The sequence below is a fragment of the Neopsephotus bourkii genome, unplaced genomic scaffold, assembly GCF_033783945.1.
Source record: "Neopsephotus bourkii isolate Nb327-2 ecotype Australia unplaced genomic scaffold, CSIRO-AGI_Nbou_v1 NB_359, whole genome shotgun sequence".
Classification (NCBI taxonomy): Eukaryota; Metazoa; Chordata; class Aves; order Psittaciformes; family Psittacidae; genus Neopsephotus; species Neopsephotus bourkii.
In genome coordinates this window covers 1,020,639-1,044,048 of record NW_026900865.1, presented here as the reverse complement: position 1 = coordinate 1,044,048, position 23,410 = coordinate 1,020,639, and the positions used below count along the sequence as shown (strand labels likewise).

The 23,410-nt window shown below is 44.6% G+C and overlaps 1 protein-coding gene across 2 annotated transcripts; it reads right to left on the bottom strand.

Annotated features, from left to right (window-relative positions):
- Positions 1-6,861: 6,861 nt before the first annotated feature.
- Positions 6,862-16,494, bottom strand: KICS2 (KICSTOR subunit 2). Of its 2 annotated transcripts, XM_061348514.1 has the most exons (4): positions 16,166-16,494; positions 14,191-14,264; positions 13,976-14,112; positions 6,862-9,591 (listed from the first exon to the last, which is right to left on the bottom strand). In XM_061348514.1, the coding sequence occupies exons 1-4, from the start codon at positions 16,398-16,400 to the stop codon at positions 8,775-8,777; spliced, it is 1,263 nt and encodes a 420-aa protein (XP_061204498.1). In that variant the 5' UTR covers positions 16,401-16,494; the 3' UTR covers positions 6,862-8,774. The 2 variants fall into 2 exon arrangements, with proteins under 2 accessions (XP_061204498.1, XP_061204497.1); XM_061348513.1 differs by having other exon boundaries at positions 13,976-14,264.
- Positions 16,495-23,410: the final 6,916 nt, after the last annotated feature.

The following is a 23,410-nucleotide window of genomic DNA, read 5'->3' as shown; positions in this document are numbered from 1 at the left end:
TTTGCCAAGTCAATAAAAAAGTTCCTCACAAAGAAGATGAAACAACATCATTTCAGTATTCATATATACATTAAGGTATGAAACTAGATACCTGCTATTGCTGTTTACAGCTGAAACAGAACTATGTAAATTGCTCGATGGGGAAAAAAGCCAAGAAGACTCAGACAAATCCAACTAGAGAAATCAAATCTAGTCAATGTTTATAGAGGTGTAGAAGAGTGTATGTTATTTCAGGCTGGAAAGAGGCAGAGTCCAAAACTACTTTTTCCTCTTTGTATTAATACCACCATCTAGCGGCACTTCTTCTGCTTTACTGAAGCAATAATGTAGTGACATACTGATCTTGTGCATTAGGAGATGGAATTGCAAATACTGATGTGCCTACCTGTGCTGAATTTAACACCCACACTCTGGAGCCTCTGAATCTCCGCAGCTTTGGAAAAAGCCATACCTGGCTTGTTTCAAACATAACTTATAAAAATACATGCCTAAGAAAATGCTACTGTGAAAAGCATAAAATTGCAATATCCCTATAAACCAAAGTTGCAGAATAACCTTCCAGATGGGTAAGTTCTTCAGTGCCTGATGAGCACATTACACTCTGAAGCATGAGCCTTATGCTTTCGATACGTTATTATCTTATCAGCCCCCGGAAGATGCTTTAGTTGACAGCTTCAAAGATAGATATGGCAAGAGCTTGTGACAGTTCAGTTCTCTGGACTTGCACCGCCTTCTTGGACATGCTACAGACTCATCATGCAGGTGGTGGTGGTGGTGGGGGGGGTTTACTGTTCTTTTACAACTTGGGTCAGAAACATCAGAATGAGCCATTCTTAATCTAGCAGCCATTATTTCTAAGCAGAGATAAGCCTGAAGCACCCATGCATATTTGGATATTGAGTTCAGGGATGTGGATTTGGGTATAATTTCAGTTTACAGGGATAGCAAGGAAAATTAGATAGTGCCACAAATCCCACCAGGCTCGCCCAAGCTGTAGACCCATCTATTTTTATACCTAATAGACAGCCAGTAACACACAACTTCAGGATCCTGCCTCCTGCTTTTCTCTCAGTAAGGCACAGTCTGCAGGTCAGCTGGCTTGAGGCAACCGCTGTGTTAGGAAAACTCGAGTGCATGGAATTTTGTAGTTCTCCAAGCAAAGCCAGCCTGCAAGCAGAGTGTAACTTCAGTATGGAAATGGCTGATCAACTACATCTAAGCATACTGAATCTGCAGGCAGAACAGTGTAGATGAATTGCTCAGAAAGTTGGGGTGGGAACTTGATTCATCCCACTAAGTCCCCACTTCCATAACAAATGAAGAACAAGCTTTTCCAAAAAACCTGTTGCCCAATGACACTTGAAAGCAATTTTCACTTGCTCTCTCTGGACAGAGATGCAAGAAGAGAAGGGGAAGATAGATTTTACTTGGCTTACACTTTTTGCCTTCAGCAGAGCTGCAGGCACCTTACTCAGAGGTGAGCTCTAAAAAAAAAAAGCTTCCATATCTGGAATAGGACTTGAGTTCAGACAGATTTGCAGGGTCAGAATAAAAGCAGATGGTGAAACCTATTAGTGACCCCAACCCCTCTGACAAGAGGTGTTGGGTTTTAGAGCGAGGTGTCCCTGCCCATGGCAGGGGGGTTGGAACTTGATGATCTTAAGGTCCTTTAAAACCCTAACTATTCTATGATTCTATGATTCTAAGTGCTAGCATCTCTCAGGCTGGGGACATGGTCCAGTCATATTGCTGTGGGTAAAAGCAGTCTCAGGCATCCCACAGCAAGACTGATGCAGAGCCCAAAGATGAAAAGTATGCTCTCATAACCCAAGTTTTCACTTTTGAAGTCTTGTATACTCTTACATTTTGTATTCCAAGTGATATGGAGTCTCACACAGTCCCAGGCAGCCCTTGAAGAAGCATCACTCCCCATGCCCAAAGAACCAGACCCAGCAAGTGCACTGGAAGGGCACATAACCACAGGCTGCAGCAACCACCTCTGGTCCTGCTGAAATCAGGGCAGCCTTTCTACTACTGTCACTGTTCACACAGGAGCCCAGTGATGACTACACCCACCCAGAAAACAGATGAGTTTCTGCTCTTCAGGCAGTTTAATCTCTCATCCCACATTCACCAACAGAATGAGCCAGAGCCAGGGAGAGAAAACCAGCTCCTCATCTGAGAGAGCAAGGAAATACCTGGAGGCTCTGCTGAACGTCTGCATAAACATGCAGAGAACGGAGATGTTGGCTTGAATTCCCCTGGTCAAAGACAGAGTTGAAGCTGGGTATGACATTTTACTAAGTAAATGCTTAAGAGATCATCAGGCTATTCCATACTGTGGGACAGTTTCCTCTGCTTCTGTTCTCAGAGAGGACTAACTCCAAGACAAAATCAAAGGCTGGGAACATCATTTAACACAGACACCCACAGCCTCCCTTAGCATCTCTCACTGACCTTCTGGCCACTGTGAATGAGAACCACAACATCCTCCTCACAGGAAACTTCAAGGTCTTGGTTCAAGGTTGTGCATCACAGTAAATGATCATGGCAATGCTGGCTCTTTATGGCTCTAACCCAAGGAATTCAACTTGCACACACTAAAAAACCTCTCAGTACTTTTGTAGCAAATGATGCGTACACCACAATGAAAAATTTAGTGCCACTAAATATTTTATCTGATCAGCAGTGAGCTGCACAAATAAAGCACAACATTGCACAGTTCTGAAGTTTCAAATGCTAGCTCATAGTGTCACATCCCAGGTAATACTGGGATACAATGAAGTCCATTTTAATCATCTGCCCAAAACCGGCTTCTCCGACAAGATTGCTGGTACCTAAAGAATGAATACCACCATCCTGGAAATGGCATAGCTGTCTGAAAGTGGTCACATAAAACCAGCAGCCACAACTACAGGCAGGTTCTAGCGCAGCTTCTGCAGGATATAAATTTTAGATGGGTTCCTGTGAAATTAGGCCAGTAACACAGAAGGACCAACTAAAACCTTCTGCTCATGGTCCATCTGCATTGCAGTCCTTTCCTGTTTTCTTTCTCCCTGCCTGTCTTTCCCAGAGCTGCCCTCCAAACCAGCCCATCCTGCAGTGACTTGCTTCCCCTTCTCCTGCACTTTGCTATTCTTGCCACTGCCATAGAATGATTAGGGTTGGAAAGGACCTTAAGATCATCTATTTCCAACCCCCCTGCTATGGGCAGGAACACCTCATATTAGACCATGTCACCCAAAGCTCTGTCCAACCTGGCCCTGAACACTGCCAGTGATGGAACATTCACTTCTTTGCGCAGCTTCTTCCAGTGCCTCAGCACCTTCAAAGTGAAGGACTTCTTCATTATATCTAACCTGAACTTCCCCTGTTTTAAGTTTAAATCATATTTGCAGTCTTCAATCCCTTCTTATTCAGAGCACTTTCCTCAGGGTAGGAGCTCCCCTTTGACAAGTTGAGGTTTAAAGGTAGGGAAAAAGGAGTTCAGCTCCATGTACAGCTGGGGCACAGTCAGGTCCCAGCTGCAAAGCGGAGAGCTCTGTTGTTCTAGCACAAACCCAGAAGCTGCAACACCAGGTTGAAAGTTAGGAGAGAACTGGCCTCAAACCACAGGCAAACTCTCCCAGAAAAGAGTTTGCTATAATTGCAATCATAAAAATAAGTCAGGCAATGTGTTAAAAGCACGCACGCACAACAGGCAGTTCCTGGAGGAAAATGATCAAGTATTTAAACAATTTCATGGCAAAAGAACCTGTTTCTTTTCTCTTCCAGGGAAGACTTTATTTTTTATTAATCCTTCACTAACAGGAAAAGGAAATCAAAGTCTAATTCCACCTTGCACTTGACTTCTTTATTTTGTATGCCTGCTCTGCGAAACATTACACTATTGCTGTCCTTTGTCAGCATTCTCATTTCCCAAGCCTCCCGTTTTTCCCCATTAACAGCTCCTGCTTTTGCACGATTGAAGCTCAAAGGCCAGCCCTGCTGTGCAGCACAACAGTTGTCCCCAACAGGCAGGACGCTGACCTTCTGCTCTTAAGGTTCAGGCAGAGCCCGAGCCAACAAGCAGTATCTGGCCTCAGCTGCATCCACACAGGCAGGACTGGCTTACATCTCTGCGAGTCTGAAAACAGGACTTCCAGAGAAAACAGGGCAGAAACACCAAAGCTGCAGCCAAGAGAGCTAGCATAGTGCCAGCACTTCTGGAAGCAATCACAGAGCTAACCACCAAGCTGTGCGACACTCTTACTGCGAGATGAGAGGTTGCAGCTTTTTGGACAAAAAAATCCACCAGGATTTAAGGAATGAAGTATAGCATGTCGCTGATTTTCTCAAGCAAAGCTTGCTTAGGAGAAGATTGGGACCCAGTGCAGTAAAAGGCAGCAGGCATCACAGACACATATGCATGAAAGGAAGCCTCAAATAACTGATATCAAAGAACAACCACTAGAATGATCACAAGTGTCTCAAAAGGCTCATATACGAAGAAGAGTGGACTAGAGCAATAATTAACTGGGAGAGCGCCATAAAATTATTTCCACTTACAGCACAGTCTTCTTTCTAAACAAATCAGATAAACACTGAGTGCTAGCATTCAGATAGATACCAGGAATTTGTTATAAACCATTAAAACCTGAATATTATGTGCATTATGCATATATTGCAGACCTTTGCAGCACAATATTAATAGTTTCCATTCCCTGCATTGTCTTCATGCAAAGGGGGGAGAAAAGGAAGTATGTTTTATTCAAAAAACCCTGAACACCACTTGTAAAAGAAAACAGCTTACAAGACATAAATATAAAATATGTAAGAGATTTGAGGATACATTCACTGTCAAATTCACACTCCAGGAAAAGGATACTGAATTAAATGTTCTGCCAAGATCCTCATGGACTCGAGTTAAGTGATGAGGTACATGAAATCTGCTGCAGGATAAGCTTCCACATTGCTATGCTACAAGCAACGAGTGACATCAAGAATATCAAATCTCAGTATTTGTTTTAAAAACTTTTAAATATGTCTGGAAGCTTTGGCTTTCCTTGTGTTATCATCAACATGTTTGCATCTTGCATTTAAAACAGTCATATATGGAAGACTTCTTAAGGGTATTAGTACATTCAGTCTTGCTTAGCTAAACTGGTGGAGAGGAGGAGCTGGCAGATGGGTTGTTACTCAGCTCAGCAAAACTGAATTTGTTCTCCAGTTCTTATAGTAAAGAGACTGATCAATCTTTCCAGGACTGAAGTTAGTAATTGAGTATGTTTTAATAAGTTACTGAGTTTCTGGCCACCTTCACTTACTCCACTGATACCTTCCTGCCCTTAATTGTACAGATTTTGATTACTGGCCTAGCAAATTTCACACTGTAGATAACTCAAGTCCCCGTTGCCTCATTTGTCATTTGAAACATAAACTCCTCAAAGCATCAAATAGGAAATCATGGGGCTAAAGATTTGTTAGCCTGATTTATTTTAGCGAAATTCGTTAGGCTAACAGATCTACAAATATTTGATCATTGCATGGACTTGCACCACACACACAAGTAGGTTTTGGTCATCGTACACCTCATCTCTGCAAAACTATTTGATCCTGCCCCTCTACTCTCGTGAGACCTCCCTAGAGTATTGTGTGCAGTTCTGGTGTCCTTCACATAAAAAGGGCATGGAACTGTTGGAACAAGTCCAGAGGAGGCCATGAGGATGAGCAGGGGACTGGAGCACCTCCCATATGAAGATCGGCTGAGAAAGTTGGGGTTGTTCAGCCTGGAGAAGAGAAGACTGCATGGAGACCTCATAGCAGCCTTCCAGTATCTGAAGGGGGCCTATAGGGATGCTGGGGATGGACTCTTCATTAGGGACTGTAGTGATAGGACAAGGGGTAATGGGTTAAAACTTAAACAGGGGAAGTTTAGATTGGATATAAGGAGGAAATTCTTTCCTGTTAGGGTGGTGAGGCACTGGAATGGGTTTCCCAGGGAAGCTGTGAATGCCCCATCCCTGGCAGTGTTCAAGGCCAGGCTGGACAGAGGCTTGGGTGAGATGGTTTAGTGTGAGGTGTCCCTGCCCATGGCAGGTTGGTTGGAACCTGATGATCTTCAGGTCCTTTCCAACCCTAACTGTTCTATGGTTCTATGATTCTGTATCGATTATAATGTAGCCCCTCTTCAGCTTTACCCCTGCAGTTCCCATCAAAGCCACTTCCTACAACAGGATTTTCTGCTCCCAACCTTGTATTAAGATGAGACCTTACAAGGAAAGCCTTCCAGACAGGACTCTGAAATCCAGAGACAGCTCCACAAAAATTTCACTCTCCAGCACCCAATTTTCTCCCACTGTTTCCCTGCACCTCTCCCCTGTTCTCTCCCTTCTCACAAGAGAGCAATGGTTATGGTTCCCTTTGGTTCTTCATCTACCTAAATATTCAGAAATTCTTACCCATGAGTCCCATGGATCCTTTGACCTTCCCCAAGATCCTCTGAAGAAAACTGCAGCAAACCACCCCAGCACTGAGAAGGAGCAATGCAAGTCTTGCCTCCTCCTGCACAGAAGCATCACCTAGCACTCCTTCCCCACTCCCAGAGACATCACTTGCCAAGACCAGTGAACCAACAGGTGTGCCAAACAGTCACCTCCTCTCTCCCTAAAAATCACTGGGAACAGCCTCCACCCATTTCAGCAACTGGTGAAAGATGCTGGTTTGCTCCAGAGGGCAGCAGGTTTCTCTTCCACCTTCCTTTCCCTGCAATTCAGAAATGAGCAAGAAGGTGCCAGCGCCACACGCAGTCTCTTTCCCCAAACTCCTCTTCCCTTTCCCACACATAGCTAGTATGACAGGGAAATACTGTAGAGACAGGCAGGATTTGTACAACACTTTATTACACTGCTGAAGACTGGGAATCAGTTCTGGCAACAGCCTCTTTACTGTTACTCAGGCTGAGGAAGTCAATAGTACAATGTTATTACGAGGTCACAGTCTGGAAGCACCACAAACTCAATACTGTGATTTGCAACTTTGTCCTGTTAAAAGAGCAACCTGGGCTGCAAAGCGTAATGCTGTTACAACCTGATGCCCTCCAGTGGCTGGTGTATTCGCAGCTCCTATAGTTTTCAAATGTTAAAGAGCAGACTAAACTTTTGAGTGATACTGCAGTCAGAATAAGACTTTAAGTGAAAAGCAGTAGCACAGGAAAGACAGTAGCACAGGTCTTCACAACAGACTAGCATGTAATTATAGCAAAGCACAGAAGGCTCTATTTGGCACAAAGTGTAAAGTCAGAATTTACATTCTAAGAACAGAACGTGCTTATGTGACTGTAAAGAAATGAGTATTTGCAGCAAGAGGCAAGATAAGTTACCATAACCTTTTGTGGAAGAAAAAGGGAATTGGTAAAAGCCATGTCTGCAGTGTTATCTTTTATATTTCAGTCTTAGCAGAAATCAATATTTGCCTTAAACTCCTTTTTAAACAAACATGATGATGTTATACCTTACACAGTGTCAACTAAGGATCTAATTTCACTACAAATATCAGTCTTCCTGAATTCCGATGAAAGTGCTTGCACAACTGCATAGCTAACAGTCAGAAGAATCATGCAATATAAGGCTACAGGCACAGCCAAATGAACTCTTTAGAGTACTTGGAAATACTGATTCCCAAAAACGAAGTACTTTCAGGATAACTAGAAAACATACTTTTCCCAAACCTGCAGCCCAGAAGTAGTGAAAGAGACATTTTAGAATGAGGTAATAATACTGCATAGGCTATGTATTTAAATCCAAATTCCAGAAGTGATTTGGCTTAGCTGTGAAATTATTAAAAACTGACCAGAAAGTAAGAACTATGTACTTATAAAAATCTGAAAACAAATCCAAGCTGACCCTAACAGCAAATTAGAAAATAAATCCTTTATAAAGGACATTTCCTACTGTCTTACTTTTTTCTAAACTTAGCATGACAAAGGCACAATTTGACAAGAGCTTTGCTGCTTTTTCCATGGAGCTGCTGCTTCCAGAATACCTGCCCAACCTCAGCTTGTCTCCTTCAGTTAATCTGAGCCGAGACTGGTGCTGGACACACAATGTCAGGACACTTCAGTGAGCACTGGCCTTCCAGCCCATACTGCAGCTTGTCTTGCCCCAGCCTGTGTTCTGAAGCACTGGCAAAGCTTTATGACACAAGGTGTTCAGAATACAGACTGATGCTTAACAGAGAGATCTCAAGTATCATTTTAAAACATTTGAAAACTAAGTTATAATGAGCAGTAGTGCTTTTTTATGATTCTTATTTTTTATTTAAAATGAATTCTTGCAAGTTTGCTTTAATATTCCCTTGCATCACTGCTTATTTCCCAGAAATCATTCCCGTCAGACAATGCAGTTTTCTGAAAAGATAGTATCTTCCATCCTCACCCCATTTTCAATAAACTCTGTAGCAGACAGTCAATGATCAGACTAAGATAAAGTGCATATATTCCTTTCTCATACAGGCAACAGAGTTGTGGAAAACCAAATCATACTGAAAATTGAAAACCATGCCAAGAAAGAAATCCTACTGTGGCAATTTAGCACCCCACAATTAAATTTTCCCACTGAGAACTGCCCAAAACTACTTCTCTTCAAGTGTCTGTTAGCTTAAAACAAGGAACTTAAAACATTAAAAATAACGGTTCCTTTTTAATTAGACTCTGAGAATCACAAATTCCTATACTCCTTGAAACCTACAGCTCCCCCAAGGCTAGTATACTGCCTTGGCAACTTGTAGTTTGCATTTTACCCTTTGGATCCAGGCTTCAAGCTCGCAAAAGCTTTGGAGTTCTTGAGGGAATGTGAAATTTCATTGAGAAAAGAAATAAAATGATAGTCCCTTTCTGACTTCTTCGACTCAAAAATAACTACAATGGTAAAGTGAGGCTCAGGGCGAGTCAGAAAGTACGTGCTTTGGACTTTGTCATCATAGAAGTGAACAACCTTCTCCAAACTGTTGAGGTCAGAGGTTCTGTCAGTCATAATCATGATTACATTGGGCCAGTGCATAACAGGCCTGTCGCTGGGCAGAGACACCACTGCAGGGTACTGATCAACTCCTTTGGGGGCTTCCCTGTAAGAATGGGGATGATGATAACCATGTCCCTGAAAACTCTCTGATCCACGATTGTCAAAAATTAAGGAAACATTGATGGCATCATACTTCCGGATGAAGCTGGAAATTTTCCCAAAGTAATCAGGGTTTGTTTTAGCAGTCAGAGTTTTCATTTCGGATGCTGTTGTTTGTCGACTAAGAGCCTCGTGAAAGTAAAAGCTAAACTTGGCAAGGAGAATGTTTTTGAGCTTCATGAGCCAGAGGAAAAGGTGTGGAGGTTGTACAGCCTTCTGAGACTGCCCTCCAAACAGATGTTTCTTGGTCTCTCGCTGTTTCTCAAATATTTGGCCCCACGTTTGTAGTTTTGTGTGAGCACTGTGCAAGTTAACCAGGGATGGAAGGAACTTCCACTCTGAGATCTGAGCTTGGGCCTTTAAAAGATGTGCAAGCACATCTACTTCCAGCTGGAAACTGCTTTCAAGAGGACTAAGGATTGGATGATGAAACCTAGAAAACATAATGTTAGTCAAGACATGAGAACTGCTGTACACAACAGTGAAATAATCAGATAGCATATGTCAGTTAACAGACAGAAGACCAAACATCAGAGTGAAGTGTAAACCAAAACTAACATTGATTTAAAAAGAAAGGCTCTTCTAACATAACAGAACACTTTGCACTTGACAAAAACATCTGGCAGACATTTTTCTATTAAAGCAGTATTTGATCAGTTCAAGAACAATCACTGTTTATCTTGATCCATGTACTGTTATAACACCATTTCTCTTTAAATTCAGGTGGGTTTGTTCCAATTTAAAATCCCTTCTGGTGGTAAAATATGTCTGGATAGTTCTGGAATACCAGTAAGAAATTAAGTTAAATCAAAATAATGATGTTATAAATTTGATGTTTGATAGGGAAACTATGTGAAAGCAAGCTGAGCTTCTTTTGCTTTTTAAAGGTTTTAAACAGGTGTTTAAAAAAGAAAATGAGCCCAAACACACACAGCACCTCATCTACCAGGTAGAAGTGTCACTGTACATCTTATTCACAAGAGTAAGCCTACTTTTAAAACAAATTCTTGGTTAAATGGAATTTTATCAATCCATTCTATAGCTTTCTCACTTTATTTTTTCTAAACGTCAGGAAAAACCATCAGTGTAGCCTCCCTCCTTTCTCGATACTCAAATTACTTGTAAATTTGGGAAAAATTACTTTGAAAATTGTATCATCAACAAATACATGCTTAATTAAAACTGTGCAAAACTATTCCAGTTACAGAAGCTAAATATTTAAATTTAGAAAGAATGAGTCTTCAGCAAAGGCAGAAGCGGCCTTTTTAGTAAATGTGTTCCATAACAGGCCTTTAAGGCTCTTAAAGGATCTCCAACAAAGAACAAGCAATAGTTCAAAGACAAGATTTGACAGGGTTTCCATTTAAGACATTTATCCATTCACTTCAGACAAATATCCTCAGTCTTTTTATTGCTTTAAAACAAAGAAGTCTATATTGAAGTCTTCCCACCTTTAACAGCTTATCTTCAAAATGGAAGCAACTCCCTCAGCTTCCAGGACACAACATATATAACCCATTTGGAAACACTTGGTTCAAAACCAAAATACTTAATTTTATTGTGGACCAGAAGAGAGAATGAGAATTTTAGGCTTTTCATCCCTTCCCCTTCTTCCCAGCCCCTTTTTTGACTTCCCATGAAGCATTCACCAAAACATTATTCCTTAAGCTTGTGAAAATTGTTTGACAATTTTATCTCTTTTTTTAATAGCCACAATACACATCTTGAAAGGATTTAAGATGTAAGTCCATATTTATTTATAGAAAATTATATTAGGAATCATTTGATGCCCAATGTTCTGCAAATAGGCTAGGCTGAGTGACCAGCCATCTTTGTACACACTATATGTCAGCAGCCTTCTCATCTCCCACTATAGCAGAGATTGCCATTACTGGCTACTTCGGTGGGCTCAGAAGTCCAAAGCACATTTAGATTTCTTTGAACAAACAAGAGTCAATTTAAAATAATACTCTGCTAAGTCAACATTATATAATTCCAATGATTTTGGTACTCAGGAAAAAAACAGTTTCATTGCCATGTATTAGAAGAAGGGAAAAAAAGCATACTTCAAGTGCAGACTGAGCACAGTGGTTTCAACACACCTGCAGTCAGATCAAGGAAGTTATTCTTCAGTATTAAAAGCAATTAAAAAGTTCATACAGTTCCACACTGGCAAGTCTCCTGGGTTAACATTATGAAGTATGGCTTCCCACTTCTACTTTGCTTTGTGGCTCATAGCTATTTTCATGTTTCACTGCACAGCAGGATTTGCTAAACTGTTTTAATCCAAAAATAGGCACCTCAGCCACAGCTGAGAAGCTTGATATAGTTGCAAAGTAACAGGTTATGTACTCTGTATATCTGATGTAATTGAGTTTCATAACACAGAAGCACCTGACAGAGCTCAGTATCACATAAACCAGACAGATTTTTACAATATTTCAATAAGCCAGAGTGTTAAGAACTTAGAAACACATTGGAAAATGGATTTTTTTTCCCCCAATCATTCTCGAGAGCAGAAGGATGCTAGAGTTTTTTTTTTTTGCAGACATAAAGCAGCCTCATCATAATAAGTTTTATTTCCTTCCATAGATCACACGCTTTTTTTGTTACATTAAAAATAATTACATCAAAATAGTTTTACTAATTACTTATTCATTTTATACTAAGCTTTTAAAGGATCTGGCTTCTGATGCTGGTTTAATTATTTCAGTGAAAATCCCACCCAAACCAACAGTTAAATCAGGAAAAGTTGCTTTTCCAGCTGTATTCTATAGCAAAACAGTCTAGTATTGGCTGTGCACAAGTCAGCAATAAGTAGTAAGAAAACAGCTTTAAACTGTTCAAGAGTTAATGATTTCTCAGATACAGACAATATGACTCTACTGTTGACAGTCAATTAATCCTGTCATTCCTTTACTATTATCTGAACAGCTATTTTCAGATGTAAATGAAAGAAACCAAGGCCAGAATTTATCTACAGATCAGATGCCCTCTCTACTCTTAGCACAGTTGGCTGAAATAATGGCACACAACCTCAACTACAAGTGAGGGATATACTGACAGAGGGAAGAGAGTGGGTAAGGATGAGTTTGACTTTTCACTGGAGAGGGTCAACAGACTGTAAAACAGAAATGCCTTCCAGCCCACAAACATCAGCCTAACAGCCCCCAGAAACTAAGGAAAGACAAACTAAAGAAGGGCTAAAGGAAGGTAACATTATACCCACTTTTTCAGACATACTCTGTGACTGGGGAGGACCACACAGTAGCCACTGAATCGGCAATAAACCATCTTAGAATGTGTCCATCTTAGAGATTGTTCATTAACCCAAAGCAAGATCATCAGTATTCTTTCCCAGGGAGACACTGATTGTTTTTCTAAAGAGGTTATAATGATGCCTTAGAAGTACAGAGCTGTCACTGAAATTCATTTCAACAGCACAGTAAAACATTTCATATGTAACAGTCTCCAGTCATTTTGTCAAAGTATCAGTTTTGGTTTTCAGATTTTTAACAGCGCTGTTTGACCCAGCACATGCTGGGAACAGATGGTGATGGTCAGTCTACAACAAATTAAGTTTTCAAAAAACTTACCTCCCTCTACTCTTTAACATGTATCTCACCAAGGAAAAAATATGTTTCATTTTTTATTGGACCAAATAACTGATATTATAAGGGTTCACAAACCAAGAACTGCAGAGAGAAAAAAATATCTCTAGTAAGATCATAAAGACTAGGTTTGATTTTCAAATAGCAAAAATCTGTAGCAATTTGCCTAAGTTATTCCTAAAAATTTTAAATAAGGGAGTCAACTGCAGTGCTTTGATTTGAAAGCTCCGAAAGCAGCACTGAATTTTTTTTATTTTTTCTAGGTGTGCACTTAAAAAATGGTAGCTGAAAAAAGACCTCAGAATATTCTCCCCAAATATCTTCTTAGACACTATTTCATCAATGAAGATTAAAAAAAAAAAAAAACCTACATTTTTAAGTTAACTTCCCACAATGGCTACTTTGTTTTGCTTTAAAATAGAGCACCAGAATTTCAGCCTTCAGCATTCAAAAATTCTCTCTTTTTTTAAACTGCCATCACTTTCAAGGCTCACATGTGTTAGATGTGAAATACCCACCCCATGTTCATTTACAAACATCCTGGAATTCTTATAACAGGAACTACTGGATGTTAACTTCAAGAAAGCATAACAGCAGTGACCAAAGACTCAGAGGTGCTCCTTCTACTGGCTTAAATACCTCTCAAGAGAAGTGATAACAGCACCATAAAACCCTGCTAGGTAGACCTGCTACAGCTCTAAAAGCTGCACCCTGCTAGGTGTAGCTTTTAGCATTAATAAGCAGACACATACTCTCATCTAAAAAGTAAAATCATCACACAATACCTGTTTTATTTATATATATCAGTTTTACTGAAGTCCATATGGAATTAAGTCTTGTTTCCTCTCGACCTTTAATGAAAAAGTGCAAGTAGTCTTAGCTCTTTTATAAGGAAATTGACTCTTCCTCTCTGCTGAATGTGAACATGCTGAGTATTAATTACGGAATAGGGAAGACAGCTCCTAGAACATGATGAGAGGAAACACTCTCCCTTTTTTATTTTTCTTCTTCAGGAGTCGTATTTTGAGATTTCATGCATCTGCTGCTGCTGACCAACATTCACTTCATAGGTGAACTCATGCAAGGGGCTCTACTGCTCAGCAGTCAAAGGACAGCAAAGCCTTTAGGCTTGCTTTGAACCTCAACATTTTTTATTTCAGATCATATGCCTGAGTACTTACTTACTGCCAGCAAATAAGCACTGACCTTGAGCTGTATTTCTTTAAGATGGATTCCAAAATGTTTACCAGTTCCTCAGAGTTAATGAACTTTTGGGTGCTGAGCATGTACATTTTTTCGTAGAAGTCAGCAATTTCCATCCGAGCCTGAACAAAAAAACAGAGCTGTTCAGACAGGTGAGAAAGCAGCTCTTCCAAGTGAGGAGCTGTTCCTCCTAGTGCATTGTGACCCGTCGCCACCACCTTCTTCAGCTCATTATGCAGAGATGTGTAGATGGTTCGGATGGAGTCCTTTCGGCTGAAGAATGACTGACCACCTGTTCAGATAAATATGGAGGTATTACCAAAATCCAGGGACAGCAAAAATAGACAGCAATACTGGAAAAATCGCATAGAACCATGCTTGTTTTCCCCCAGGTGTTCTTAAGGTGTTTGATCACATTATTTATTCCTTTTTAACCAAGGAACAGGTTTCAGTGTATTATTCTGTAACTGAATTACACATAGTGTGCACTCAGAAGCACACTATAAAATTTCATGCAAGTTATACTTCTCCCAATTCATATTTCATCAGCCAGTGACTGCTGCAAAACTTCAACTCCCTCACATCTGTCTCGGTTAGGGCATTTCCAGAAAACAAGGTTCCAGCTAAATTTGCCACTATGATACATGACTTGAAATACTGTTATCTGTGGAAGTCAGAAAACAATCATAATGTAAACTAGAATTCAAAGGGAAATCAATCACAGTTTATCTCAGTGAGACCACAGTGCAGGTTAATCCATAACTAAAATTGAGGAGGAAAAATAAGTCTGTGCTTTTCTGGCTGCTTAACACTATGACAAATTTAAAAATACATAAATGACAAAAGTAGAGTCAAACTTTGACACTACCAAAAGACTGTTCAAAAGTACTAACCTTATTTCATGACCTCTATTTACAGATGGCCTTATGTGCTCCCGTGGCACTCAACTTGCAGAGCAAGTATCACAGGGACTCAATCTGTGGAACTTTCAAAGATATTCCAAATTTAAGTTCCACTTTGAAACTGCTTATTTTGTAATGGTGGATAGGCCTTTTCACTTCCATTTTACACACATAATAGCCAAAAGCAACTTTAGCAATTTAAGGCAGAAAGGCAAAGAATTTACTATCAGCAAACAGCTACCTTCCTAGGCCAAGAGTAGCCCCCAGGTCATGGGCAGAATGAAGAATCATGTATGGTTGTACTTCATGAAGTATATAAAGAAACAAAACTTTGGCCCTTCTCTTGCCAATTTTATCCTTCCTGCAAGCACCAAAGTTGCTTTCTAAAGTCAGCCTTACAAATAGATTTATGTCTGTAAAGATCTCATAAAATAGTTCCAAGCCACCACTTAAACACCAAAGCAGAATTCTCTTGATGCTTCACTGCATTACACATCAGACTCATACTCCTTGATCCATTTTCCATGCCAGTCTGCAGTTCAAAGGGAAAATAAGCAGCTTTGCTCAGAGGGCAACATGATGACAGCTCATCCTATGCCAGCTGGGGTTTTTTTCTATTCACATACTGAGAGAGTGAGAAGCAGCCAAGTTTGTGGCCAAAACATCCTGAGATCCTACAGAGTCTACATAAATAACAATTTTTATGAGTCTGTCTCCAGCCCTGAGTACTTACACATGTACTTACACATATGCAGCTCTAATATTAGATCCTGGAACTATGACATGAAAAAGCTTAACAACTCTGGTCACCCCACTGAGCTCACCTTTGCCAAAATCTCAGCCAGAGCATCGCAGCACTGAAACACCCTTGGCTGTACCTCGGGAGCGGCAGGTAGGTGGCCTACCAGACAATGAGATGCAGCGATCCGCACAGCTACCGTGCGACCTGCACTACACTCTCATGTACTCGTTAGGGGCAGCCCAAATGGCACAGCCGATTTCACACAGAGCCCACGGACACTTGCTCTTGTGTTTCAGACGCAGACACGCATCTCGCCGATGGTACCCAGCCCTCTGCAACTGCCGGCTGACAGCTCAGCTCACCTCGCCGGGCTACGATACCTGCAGAGCTAAACCCGGGGCAGGCCGGGCGCAGGCGCGGGCGCTGCAACCCCCAGCAGCGACCTGAGGCGTGAGTGAGGAGGAAGGACCGGGAACCCGAGGAGCAAGGAAGGGGGGACGGCGTGAGGAGACGGGTCCCTCCCCAGGGGGTGCGCGGGCCCCGCGGTACCTAGCTTCTGGCCCAGGAAGGTCATGCTGTGGTACGCCTTCTCGGCTGCGGCCAGGTGCGCCAGCCCGGCCAGCAGCGACAGCCAGCTGGCCCCCGCACTCTTGTTGGCCTCCCGTTCCTTCTCCACATTGTCCTTGGCCTTGTCATAGGAGAAAATGCCCAGGTGGGAGAAGAAAGTCTCCAGCACGGCCTGCTCCACCGGCACCGGCGCGCCCAGCGGGATCGACTCCCCCATCCCGCCAGGCGCCGCCGCCGCCACAACGAACACCACTTCCGGGTCCGGCGCCGCGCCCACGTGAGGGAAGAAGCTCGTACCGGCCCGCCCCGCAGGCCTGCCCTTGCCACGTGACAGAGAGGGGCGGGCGGGGTGTGTCACGTGGTGGGCTGGGGCCGGTCGTGAGCGGGGTCCGTCGGACCGAGGAGCAGAACTGCGGCTCCATTGGGTGAGTTGCTGATGGGCGAACCAGTTTTTATTAACCTGAATCTGAAGCCGTTTCTATGCTGTGCAGAAGCTGTGAAGGGTGAAGACTGCATGGAGATAGCACAGGTAGGATGTTTCTATATACGGATATGAGAGTTCCCTTTCTAGTGCTGTGTCAGATTGTGGCACCTTTTGCATTTGACTGTAAGTTTCTTGAAGCATTGGAGTTGTTATTTTGAGTCTGGTGGTAATATGAGTGGTAGTTCTTGTGTGAGGAATAGTAACGGACTAAGGAAAGGGTAAAGTTTTCTTCAAACTATGTATTGACTGTCTTAACTTAGTATAGGGAACAGGTAGGTTCTTGTTAGTCTTGTGCTTAAACTATAACTCAGAATAGAATAGGTAGCCGCAACACACTGTTTAAAATCAGGGACCCTTTTCTCTCAAGAAGATGAATGTCTGACAAGAACCTGTTTCAGCTAGTCTCTGTAAGACTTGAGGTTGCCAGCTGGGGAAACTAAGCCAAGGGAGAAAAGTGCATGGTGAGGAAGACCTCTTACTTCATCAGGAAGACCCCGGCCCAAGACCACCAGATGGCAGTGCACAGGTGTAGAGGGGAGGGGAGTGGTATTAATGAGTTCTTGGAACTAATTGTAATAATCTCCTTCTATACTTGTAAAATCTGATGAATATGTATGTTTGTATATAATAAATATCTAGCTTGTTGAGCTGTTGGTGTGTGAGTTAGGAGGAGCGATCCCCTCTGCACCCAGCGCCACAATAAACATACCTCCTATATAACTCTTTGTGAGTTATGAAGTTCTATTCCGTAAATCAGTTTGGATGCCAAAGGAATACCTGATGATCTGCAGTGAACTGGGACATCACTACTCATCCCTGCATATTGCAGGGTGGTTGGACTAGATGAACTTTGAAGGTCCTTTCCAACCCAAATTATTCTGAGTCTAAATTGTTCTGTCAGTTAAAAAGTTCCAAAACACAGGGTCTTGCCAGTGACTTTATTCCCACCCTTTGGTGTTACCCTGGTGTTACAAAGGACCCTCCAGCCACGCATTCATAGCTTTTCATCCCTTGTGAGGGGAGACCCCGAATTGCCCAGATCAATTCCCATTTTTTGGACCATGCTTTGGACAGATGGGCTCCCTGAACTGCTCCACCATGGAGGCAATGAGGAGCAGAAAGCTGAGCTGCAGGGCCATGAGGCTATAGAAGGGGGGCTGTTGTGGCAACACGGGCTGATCCAACTCTTGCAGAACAGCACTACTACTACCACCAATAATAGTAATAAGGGAAATAGCAAGGGAAGAGAATACAACTGCTCACTACCCATCAACTGATGCCCAGCCTGACTCGAGCAGTGATCTAACCCTTCTGGGTAACTGCCCCCAGTTTATATACTGGGCATGACGTGCTGTGGTATGGAATACCTCTTTGGTCAGTTTGGGTCAGGTGTCCTGTCTCTGCTTCCTTCTGGCTTCCCCTCCTCCCTGGCAGAGCATGAGGCTCAGAAAGTCCTTGGTCAGAGTAAACATTACTGAAAACATCAGTGTTATCAGCGCTGTTCCCAGGCTGAAAGTCAAAACACCATAGCACTGCAGCAGCTGCTAAGAAGGAGAAAAATGACTGATACTGCTGACCCCAGGACAGGTATCTAGAACACGGGACTCAATTTGGGAGACATCCCAAACACACTCAAGGGTGCCTGTTCTCACCCAGGCCAGCAGCCCATGGAAGGAGGCCGGAGCTGCTGGCATCCAGACCTGCAGCCCAGGGATATGTTGCCCAAGAAAGGTTTCCTGGGCAGACCTCCAGGGAGCAGGGACTCGGCCAATAGCCCCGAGCTCCAGTATGGATCCCAGGGACATTGACCAGCTGCAAGGGGTGGACAGCAACAACCAGGAACAAGTGCAGGAGCCTGCTGAGGAGCTGCAGAAGATGGTGAGTGATGGGGGGAGATCTGCTCTGGCAGGGGATGGGTGTCCCTCACTGTCCTTCTGCTCACCCAGCTCTTACCTCCTGCTCAACATCTGGCTGGGTGTGAGATGAAACCCATGTAGTGCCTCGTTGGCCTAGGGGTATGATTATCGCTTACTGGAGGGGACAGCGACGCTGGGAGGGGTGTGCATGCCCAGGGAGGGACCAGCGCCACCACCTGCCAGGCCCAGTGACCCTGGCACCATCACCCTGGTGTGGGGTGCCAGGTGCCAGCAGCAGTGAGGCCATGGAGCTCAGAGAGTCCCTGTCCATGGGCAGTAAGTGCTGCAGTGGGATCCCCACCCGGGGCGGCAGGACAGGGTCCGCACAGGCTGAGCACAGCAGGGGGAAGGCCACCGCTGTCTCTTCTGTCCACAGGTCAGACTCCCATTGTGGAACACAGCAGCAGCGATGGCACCGCTCAGCCTGTCCCAGCTGCTGGACACTGCCATCAGCACATCCGACATGGGACATGTGAATGTCAGAGAGCTGCACAGCCTGCTGTGGGCTGTGCTGGGGCTCTTGGGCTCTGGGGACCTGCCTGTCCCAGACTGGGAACAGCCTGCCCATGTGGGGCAGCAGACCCTGGAGCCAGGCGAGCGGCAGCCCAGGACAGACCCTCTGCAAGGCACTGCCACTGGCTCCCAAGTTGACACCGTGGCTGCTGGTGTGGGGCAGCTGGAGGAGCTGGGAGCCACAGAGAGCAGCAGCTCTGAGGCAGGGGCTCTCCCGAGTCCCCTGGGCTCCACAGGCTGGAGCTCAGGCCCCACCATCCTCTCCATTCCTCCCTTCCCCACTCCTGGCCTGCAGTTAGGAACCGTGTGCACTCCTCAGGCAGCTGAGAGGCACCATTAACACCTCCTGGGCCTTATATCCCATTTTAGTTTTCCCGTGGACTGCACAAGCTCCATTGCAAAATAAATGGCCCATCAGAGATCTTCTGGAAGGTTAAATGTTAACAGTATTTTGAGGATGTTCACATTTTCTCTGCGTACTTTCATATCTATGCAAGCCTGTACTGGGACTTGTCCTTTAAAAATTGGGCTGATTGCTAAAACATTCTACATAGTAATTTATACCGTTTCATAAAATGCAGCTCATAAAATGCTGCAGAATGTCTTGTATGGTACAAAGCTGTGAAGTACATCTCATAAAATACTCTGAAACCTGCATCTTGAAGCAGCAGATAGATCAAACGCTTCAGCAGATGAATTTGGATGACACCTGGCTTTCACAGTGATGGGTTTATTATTGGAATCTGCTGTGCTGGTAAAGATGGGAGGAGGGAGAGGAAGGCAGGGGGAAGGGAAGCATGGATTGCCACCTTGTGTGATGAGCCAGCCCAGGCTTATCACAGGGAATATTTATATACACAAAGGAACAAGGTTACCAGAAACAGTTGCCCTCCATCCTCCCAGCACAACCACCATTCTGGGCAAGGAGCAAAGCCTGTCAGCTGGACAAAGCTAAATAGCCATCAGCTCCCCAGAACGTGGCAAACACTAGATCTGCCTTACAGTTTCTCAATAATACATACGCACATTTGTCCCATTCACATCCCCACTGCTCCCAGGCCATGTTCCACTGGCCCATATCCCCATGACCATGTCCCAGTGGCTCCTGTTCCCATGGCCATGTTCCCCTTGTCCATATCCCCTGTTCCCCCTGACAATGTCCCCCCTGTCCCCATGGCCAGGTGCCCCTTGTCCCTGTAACTGTCTCATGGCCATGTCCCCATTGTCCCCAGTGTCCCCTTGCCCACGTCCCCAGTTCTCCCCAGCCATTTCCCTCTGCCCCATGGCCATGTCCCAGTGCCCCCAGCCCTGCCGGTGTCCCCGTGTCCCCATGTGCCTGCATCTGTCCCCCACCTCCGGGCCCCAGCAGGTGCCCCGGGGGCCAGAGCCCCTTCAGCCTCTCCCCCTGCTTCAATGACTCCATCGACTTTGCTGACCCTAACCATGAGGGGACCCTGGGCAAGGTACGGGGGGGGGAGGTACACATTGGTTTGAGGGAGCCACCGCGTGCGGTATCGTGGACCCTGTCCCTCCTCAGGACAGCACCATCAGCCTTAAGACCTCCATCCTCTTCATGGCCTTCACCATCATCTTCCCCTTCCTGAAGCAGACCTGGGAGAACCTGAGCACCCCACAGGCACCCTGAGCCCCCCCAGAGCACCCGGACACCCCACAAGAATGGGGTGTTGGGGTTTGGGGGGGGCTAGGTTTCGGGTTTCTGGTGTCTGTGGGTGCCGGTCTCTGTTGTTTCAGGGGTACCAGTGTCTGAGGGTGTTAGTGTTTAGGGGTACTAGTGACTGTGGCTTCGGAGGGTACCGGGGTTTGGGGTTCCCTGTGCCGGTGGGCGCCGGGTTTGGGGGTACCGGTGCCGGTTTGAGGGTGTGGTTTGGCGGTTATAGCCCGATCGCTGTGGCCACAGGTCCAACTGACCAGGCCAACTGACCACCCTCGTTGCCAGGGCAACGCCGCTGTCGCCCCCCCCACGGTCCGCCTCCCAGCATGGCGTTTCCGGCGATGACCACGCCCCCCCCCGCGATGACCACGCCCCCGACTTTTACCCGCCCCTGTCTATAGGCTTGGCCCTTTGCCATGAACATGCCCCCTTCCCGTCGTTGCCCCGGACAACGGCGCTGTAAGGGGGAGACCCCCCCCCATTTATGTAAACCCGGGGACCCCCTGTCACAACACCCTTGGGACCCCCCATAACATCACCTTGGGGACACCTGTCATGTCACTAGGGGCGACAGCACCTTGGGATCCTCCATCCCATCACCCTTGGAGGAACCCTCAATCTCACCATGCTGCGGACCCCCTACCACATCACTGAAGAATGGGATTGTCTGAAGAGTAGGGGGGGTTGAAGAATGGGGTTGATTGAAGAATGGGGCTGTAAATAAGTAACTTCAAGGACCTCAGCCTTTGTTATCAGCTATCGAGGAAAGGAAATGACCAAGATCAGCTTTGCCAGAACCAGCCTGGTGGTTACTGATGTGACAACGATCCTAAAACAAAGTGATGAAGAAATAACCACCAGGGTCCCAAAGCCCACTACCACATTTTAGTGCGCATGTGGGAGGCATTCTCTAGGAGTAGGATGCAATGTAAGTAATATAATGAATATGTCTGTTTAAGGACAATCTATTTACAGCCTGGTTGATGCTTGGATGAGACACGCTAGGAGGAGCAATCCCCCGTGTCTACAGGCGCCACAATAAAGAATTCCTGCTTGTTAGCTTCAACTTTGGTGGCAGGTTCCTGGAGATTTCTCAGATCAATTTGGCACCCCTCTCTGCCCGGCTGCAGGACCCACTGAAGGCAGGGCTCCCTAGGGCCCCCAGGACGAGTTTCCCTGGAGGGACCCCTCAACTCACTGGGATCACTGCGGGAGCAGACAAGAACCATCACCATCATTGCAAAGGTATTATTTTGATTATTTTGTTTTATGGCATTCCATAAGGCATAGCAGACGTCCTATGCAGGAATGCCAATTAGTGTTCCATAAGGCATAGGAGATGTCCAACGTAGGAACGTGGGAACGTGGTCAATATTCCATAAGGTGTTCACAGGAATGAGAAAGCCTTCTGTAAATTGGGATAGGAAAATCTCGTAGGTGAGGGCATATACCTGGCTGCTAGTGTCCGTTTGGTATACAGGTATACGTTCTGAATTGTTCCGTAAGGAACAGGAGACGTCACATGTGGGAACACAGCTGTATTTTCCTTGCATCTGACCTAATTTGTGTACTTTGTGCATGATTTTGTTTTAGAAATTGTGAGCAAGTGAGTGGAATTTTTGGAATCCCATGTGAGCATGTGTGTGCATAGCGTGTATAAGAAAATAATGGGAAATAGAGCAGAGAAACAATAGAAAAGAGGCCTTTGGGATCTGTTCTGGCTCATTGGCAAGAATTAGGAGCATCCCCCAGGGGCTCAGTAAATAAAAAGACTTTAGTGAAATATTGTAACCTATGGTGGCCATTATATACCTTGGAGGATCAGGAAAAATGGCCCAGAACTGGGACTTGGAATTATAACATGTTGTTGCAATTAATGTTATTTTTAAGACGACAAGGAAAATTGGATGAAGTGATGTATGCAGATATGGTTTTCACTTTAAGATACTACCTGGTGTGGGAGACGGAATGTGAAATAAATATAGCTCCACCAGATCCGTTAATTTTGGCTTTGGAAAAGGACAGGGAAAACCCGAAAGCTAAGTTGGAGAGCTGTCATTCAGCCTGTGATACTGGGGAAAGATGTTTAAAGTTAAAAAAAACAGAGTAATCAAGAAGATAGGTTGATGGATTACGTATTGCAGGTACCTCCAAAGGAGCACCCTCAGCATCTGCCCCATCTGTTATTGATAAGGAGGAAGGGGTTGCTGTCACTGGCAACAGAGCAGAAGGACCTGAGAATGTTAAAGAAGCTTGGAGAGCAGATAGGAACAGGGAACAGGTAGAGAAGAAAAAGCTGAGCCGTGCTATAGCCACGGCTATGGTGGCTGCTTTGGGGCAAGCAGAAACTGGTGGGGGAACTAATGAGAGAGGACGAGGCAGAGGTAGAGGAGGAATGTCAGGCAGAGGTGAAAGAGTGAATTCTTCTCCTGTGGGATGGGATCAGTGTGCATACTTGTAAGGAATTCGGACTTTGGAAGTGAGACTGCTCTACACCAACTACCCACAAGGTGGCTCCGGTGGCTGAATTAGAACTAGGCTGACGGGGACCTGGGGAATCTACCCTGGCAGATCCACTGGTTAAATTAAAGCCAGGGACTAGAGAAAATGAAGTGGAATTTTTAGTGGATACAGGAGTAACT